The sequence below is a fragment of the Lactuca sativa genome, chromosome 9 (assembly GCF_002870075.4).
Source record: "Lactuca sativa cultivar Salinas chromosome 9, Lsat_Salinas_v11, whole genome shotgun sequence".
Taxonomy (NCBI): domain Eukaryota; kingdom Viridiplantae; phylum Streptophyta; class Magnoliopsida; order Asterales; family Asteraceae; genus Lactuca; species Lactuca sativa.
This window is the reverse complement of record NC_056631.2, coordinates 32,128,548-32,135,772: the sequence shown is the minus strand read 5'-3', so window position 1 is coordinate 32,135,772 and position 7,225 is coordinate 32,128,548. Positions and strand designations below refer to the sequence as shown.

The 7,225-nt window shown below is 25.6% G+C and overlaps 1 protein-coding gene across 1 annotated transcript; it reads right to left on the bottom strand.

The window, feature by feature from the left end:
* Window positions 1-6,252: 6,252 nt before the first annotated feature.
* On the bottom strand, window positions 6,253-6,951 carry LOC111878695 (zinc finger protein WIP2; the record flags this gene model as incomplete). Its single annotated transcript, XM_052767321.1, is given in 1 exon segment — window positions 6,253-6,951. A coding segment is annotated over 1 exon segment (440 nt), but the record flags the coding sequence as incomplete, so codon positions are not given.
* Window positions 6,952-7,225: the final 274 nt, after the last annotated feature.

The following is a 7,225-nucleotide window of genomic DNA, read 5'->3' as shown; positions in this document are numbered from 1 at the left end:
ATAGTGTTGTAAAAAGAATCATATGGAAAACATAAGTACTTATTTTTACTCTAACCCAATCCATTAATTACCAACTTAACATTTTCTCAGAAAATACCTTATAGAAAGGTATTTTATAAAGAGTATCATATTTGTGCGTTTGTAGTAGTGTAGCATTCTACTTCCTGTATGATAGGGTAGAGATTAATACATCATTTTGTCTTATAAGTACATAGAAAAACATAACCTTTGAAGCTTATAAAAGTATATGACCGTAAAATACATTTGGATCCTAACTTATTCCATATATAACACTATGAACAACCATATCCATTTTGCATAATAAGTAAGATTGTGCAATTATAATATGTAATTCCTTCAAACCCCAACAAATTGAATTCAATACAAATCAGTGCAAGAACACATAAATAACAAGAACACACCAAATCAGATTTCCTGACAAGACTTCAATAACAACCAGAGATAAGGACCAAAGACTGTGGAGTGGAAATAAAAGGGATAACCCCAAATGAAAAAAAACACGGTGGTGTCATTGATGAAGATTCTAAACAATAAGAAAAAACAAATTGATATCAGAATCCTTGAGATATTTACTAGAGGTGTCGCTGTTTGTTAGAGATTGAGGGATCCAACAGAGCTGGGTGTCGCTAGATAACGTTGGACGGGAGGGCAGAGCTGGACGGAGGTCAGAGATGGGAAGAGTTGGCGCCAAGAGAAATGTCTGAGGTTAGAGAAGAGCTGAGAAGGAGAGAAAGAGGTTGCCGACGTGAGAATAAGAGAAAGGGCATTATCTCAGTCAGTTGTATTTTCTTTAAGAACCGAGTAAGAGATTTTTTAATTAACAACTAAATCATAGATATGGACCAGGTAAGAGATTTAAGTGATGTTATCAAACACCCTGACAGCGGGACCAAGTCATCCAAAAGGTCTGACCCGGCCTAGTCAGTAAGAAATCAAGGAAGAAATCAAACAGGGCCTTAGACATTTTTTTTTATCTACGACCCAATTTTGACCCACAAACCTGAATCTATTCCACAAATTTGAATCTGAACCATGGATTTGAATTTCACCCATGAACCCGCATAATTAAATAGGTTATGCAGGCTGACCTGTTTATGGTTAATGTAGATTAGGGTTGAACAAGACGGCACAAATATTTATATGTGACGTGTTGGTTGAGCTTTTTGACCTAGCAACCCGTCAATCCGAATATAGCACGATTATGACTCCTATTTAACGTCTAGACTATCACCAATTTATAATTTTTTTCACAAATTTGAAGATTTATGCTACTAGTTTAGACTATTGGGTGTGGGCAACAGGGTTATGATGCCAAATATTGACACCTCACATTTTCTCACATTTTAACATGTTATAACATAAAGTGAGGGTGGTGCTCCTATATTATAACATGGTGTTAAGAGGAGAGAGAAAGAGAGAAAACGCGAACGAAATAATCAGATTGGGTGTTGCCTCTCGTGCTTGTTACCACATTTCGTAATGCCACATCCCATAACTAGAGGCGGGGGCGGTGTTCCAGCCGTGGTAACGACGTTAAGGAGCCTCCACGTAGGCAAAAACGCCAATCCATGGGCCCGTACCGAGTAGTCTTGTGATCATTGTAAAAATACAATCCCAAAGGTTGATCTTAATAAGTAAATCATACATACTTATAAAGCTAGCATTTTTCCTCGAACCTCATGCATTTTTCCTTTCACCACATTCATTATAAACTCCCATGACTTTTCAATTTCTTTATAATAATAATTATAAGTTGGTTAATAAGGTTAAATAAATATCAAAGCTAAAGTGAAATCATATATAAACTAAATGTCAATATTAAAATAACATCTTTACATCTATTTATAAAGTTATGTTTTTTTAACTTTTAACATATTATACTTAATTTATTAGTTTTAATATATTGTTGGATGTAAACCATTATCATTTTAAAAATACAAGTTTGGAACACTTTGTATAAAATACTTAAATTATTAATTTAAATATAACATTACAAGGTCAACTTAAATATAATTTTTAGTTTAACTTAAACAACCCAAAAAATATTTTGTAAATAGTTAAAAGTGATAAATTATAGTATCTTTCTAATAATGATTATAAGTTGATTAATAAGATTAAATAAATATATCAAACATAAAGTGTAATCATAACTAAAATAAATTTCAATTTTAAAATAATATGTTTACTTCTACTTATAAAGTTATGTCTTTAACTTTTGACATATTATACTTAATTTATTAGATTTAAAATGTTGTTTTATGTAAACCATTATCAGTTTAAACCTACAACTTTTGAACAGGTTGGACAAAATATATAAATTTTTAATTTAAATATAACATTACAGTGTCAACTTAAATATAAAGTTTAGTTCCACTTAAATAATCAAAAAATATTTTCTAAATAGTTAAAAGTGATAAATGAAAAAACTAAATTGTAATATCAATTTAACTAAAATATTTCCTAAAGATATTTTTATAATCGTTAAAAGTTTTCAAATAAATAGCTTTAAATTACTTACAATAACAATAGTTAAAAATAACTCTATATAAATGATTATATTGTTACTTTTAAAATCAACAAAACAATGTTTGATGTTTTTAATAATTATAATGATAGAAATTTAAACATTAAGCAAACAAATTTTAAAAAATTAATTAACAATAACAACAACTTTAAATAATATTAAACCATATATTATATTCAATTTTATTCATGTGTAACTCACAGGTAGAAGTTATTTAAACGATTGAGATTATGCAATTATAATAGATGTATATATTATCATATAATTCAAAATACATTTTATATCAAATTTAACAACAACGCTATTGTTATATTTAAAAAAACCATATATTTGTATAGTCTTCAACTATATAGGTGTTTCTACGTAACGTGCGGGCATTCGCCTAGTATACTATAAAGGAATCATTTTTCCTTTCATCATATTCATTTGAAACCCTCATTCATTTTTCCTTTCACCACATTAATTTGAAACTCTCATTATTTTTCAATTTCTTTCTAATAATGATTATTGGTTGGTTAATAAGGTTAAACAAATATAAAACCTAAAGAGTAATCATATATACACTAAATTTCAATATTAAAATAATATATTTTCTTCTATTTATAAAGTTATGTTTTTAACTTTTAACTTATTATCCTTAATTTATTAGATTTAATATGTTGTTGTATGTAAACCATTATCATTTTAAAGCTACAACATTTGTACAATTTGTATAAAATATTTAAGTTGTTAATTTAAATATAATCGTACATGATCAACTTAAATATAAATTTTAGTTTAATTTAAACAGCCCAAAGAATATTTTGTAAATATTTAAACGTGATAAATTGTATTCTCTTTCTAATAATGATTATAAGTTTGTTAACAAGGTTAAGTAAGTATCAAACATAAAATGTAATTATAAATAAACTAAATTTCAATATTAAAATAATATTTTTACTTCTACTTATAAAGTTTCGTCTTTAACTTTTAACATATCATACTTAATTTATTAGATTTCATATGTTGTGTATGTAAACCATTATCAATTTAAAGCTATAACTTTTGAAGAATTTTAGACAAAATAAGTAAATTGTTAATTTAAATATAACATTACAGAGTAAACTACAATATAAATTTCAGTTCCACTTAAAAAAAACCAAGGTATATTTTATAAATAGTTAAAAGTAATAAATTATAGTGTTAAATACAAAAACTAAATTATAATATCAGTTTAACTAAAATATTTCTTAAAGATATTTTTATAATCGTTAAAAGTTTTCAAATAAGTAGCTTAAAATAACTTAACTAACAATAGTTAAAAATAATTTTATATAAATGATTATATTGCTGCCTTTAAAGTTAAAAAAAAAAAAAAAAAAAATTGTTTGATATTTTAAATGACTATAATGATAGAAATTAAAATGTTAAGCTAATAAATTTTAAAAAATTAATTAACAATAACAACAACATAAATAACGTTAAAGCATATATTATATTTAACTTTATTCATGTGTAACTCGCGGATAGAAGTCATTCAAACGATTGAGATTATGCAGTTATAATGGATGTATATATTATCATATAATTCAAAATAATCAATATATTATATCAATTTACTATACGAATTATTATATCAAGTTTAACAACAACGTTATTATTATTATTATTATTATTATTATTATTATTATTATTATTATTATTATTATTATTATTATTATTATTATTATTATTATTATTATTATTATTATACTTCAACTAATATATTTAAATTTATCTATATCTATATCTGTATATATTTATAAATGAAACATTTTTTCTTTCACCACATTCATTTGAAACTCCTATTTATTTTTCTTTTCTCCACAATCATTTGAAACTTCCATAACTTTTCAATTTATTTTTAATAATGATTATAAGTTTGTTAATAAAACTAAATAAATATCAAACCTAAAGTGTAATCATATATAAACTAAATTTCAATATTAAAAGAATATCTTTACTTCTACTTATAAAGTTATGTTTTTTAACCTTTAACATATTATATTTAATTTATTCGTTTTAATATATTGTTGGATGTAAACCATTATCATTTTAAAGCTAAAACTTTTGAACAATTTGTATAAAATACTTAAATTACAAATTTAAATATAACATTACATGATAAACATAAATATAAATTTTAGTTTAACTTAAACAACCCAAAGAATATTCTGTAAATAGTGAAAAGTGATAAATTGTAGTGTCTTTTCTAATAATGATTATAAGTTGGTTAATAACGATAAATAAATATCAAACCTAAAATGTAATCATAAATAAAGTAAATTTGAATATTAAAATAATATCTTTACTTCTACTTATAAAGTTAAGTCTTTAACTTTTAATATATTATACTTCATTTTTTTAGATTTAATATATTGTTGTATGTAAATCATTATCAATTTAAAGCTACAATTTTTGAACAGTTTGGACAAAAAACTTTAATTGTTAATTTGAAAATAACATTAGAGTTTCAACTTAAATATAAATTTTAGTTCCACTTAAAAAACTCAATGAATATTTTATGAATAGTTAAAGGTGATAAATTATAGCGCTAATCCAATAACTAAATATAAATCTCAATTTAACTAAAATATTTCCTAAAAATATTTGTATAATCTTTAAAAAATTTCAAATAAGTAGCTTAAAATAACTCACAATAACAATAGTTAAAAAATACATATATATAAATGCTTATATTGTTACCTTAAAAATCAAAAAACAATGTTTGGGATTATATTTAATTTTAAAACGTTAAGCAAATAAATTTTAAAAAATTAATTAAAAATAACAACAACTATAAATAACATTAAATCATATATTATATTTAATTTTATTAATGAGTAACACGCGGGTATAAATCATTCAAACGATTGGGATTATACAGTTATAATATATTATATATATATATATATTATATATATATATATATATAATATATATATATATTATATATATATATATATATATATTATCATATAATTGAAAATAATCAATATATTATATCAATTTAATATACGAATTATTATATCAAATTTAACAACAACGTTATTGTTCTATTTAAAAAAAAAAAAAAAAACCTTATATTTATAAAGATTTCAACTATATAGGTATTTCTACGCAACGTATGGGCATTCGATTAGTATAAATATACTACTGTTGAATTAAAGTGGCATCTGCTTTGTACCTGGACTAAAGTTTGGTATCTTCATAAAAATTAGGTCTACTAGAGTGTTTCAGCACAGTGCTTTTCGGTTGAAAGTAAATAAATACTCAATGTAACCCTAACTTAATTTTTATAATATATATGAATTGATGTATAATTTTATAATAAAGTTGTGTATATATTTGCATTAAGATATCAGGCATTTGTTATGATGAATCAAATACATTGAGATTTAAAAATACAATACACTAGTTCTGACTCTCTGAAAAACTTTTCCATACTTTATGGGACTGTGTTTCCCGTATTGCCTTTGTCCACTGATTTTCTTGTTTCTGTTTTCCTGGTATGGTAACTATGGCCGATTTTCTGGTCCTGTTTGCTTAAAAGTTCAAGCTTATTTTCTATAATTAAACGATTATGAATTAAAATCATAATTTCAGAATCCTTTATTTGTTAAAGATGAAACAAAAACACTAAATGTGAAAGAGTAGAGAATACGAATTATCGTAGAGTTGTTTTAAAATATTACAAATATGGCGTTTATTTTTCAATGAAACCACAAACACCTTTACTAGAAAACATAATCATCATTCGGATTAATTCTTAACTTGAAAAGGAAAATGACTGAAAATAGAGATAAGCTTGCATCAAAATGAAATTTACAAAGGGATCTAATCAAGCATATACGGTTTTGGTTGAATCCTAAAAAATAGTTACAAGGTATCCAACAATATTTCCTAGGAAATGAAGAAGATTAACTGATGGATTGCTCTTACCTAGGATCATAAATTCTCATCATCATCTTGCTCAATTTCTGATGCGGGTTCATCATCTTCTTCAAATCCATTGATACCATAAGCTGCATGTCCATGGCCAAAAGCTTTAATGTGATCTTTGAGTGATCTTTTGTGCTTAAAATCCGAACCACAAATGCAGTACCAAAGCTTTCCGCAGTTCTTCTCATGTGTTCTCCAATCTCCCCTAACTGCAAAAGTTTTCCCACATTTGCGACACATGAAAGGCTTGATTCCATGTTTTCTTTTGTAATGTGTTTGGAGGGTTCTAAAGTCTTTCAGTGGCTTTGATCGTGGGTGATCAATATGATTGCGACACCCCGGTGCACAGCAATAGCACGGTAGCTTTAGCATCCCAGTAGGTTGAGTTCCCCTTAGAGATTCTGGGCCTTTCCTGTATTGAGATCCATGCCCCCACATATGCATCTACAGTATGAAACCAATCAGATAAGTTAATTCATCAAAAACAAACACACTGTAATTCAACAAATTGTACATCATATCATAATTCAACTATGTACTGCTAAAGTTTATATGCTTGGATCGCAGATTCCAGTGCCTGCAGCCTTAGTGACTAATTTTATTTTTTTCTGAACATCAATCATATTAAAAACTAGCGACCCATGAAGACCAATACTTGTGAGTAATTCAACATATTTGGGACTCAGCCAGTGTTATCTTGCTTCTTGATTGAATGAAGGA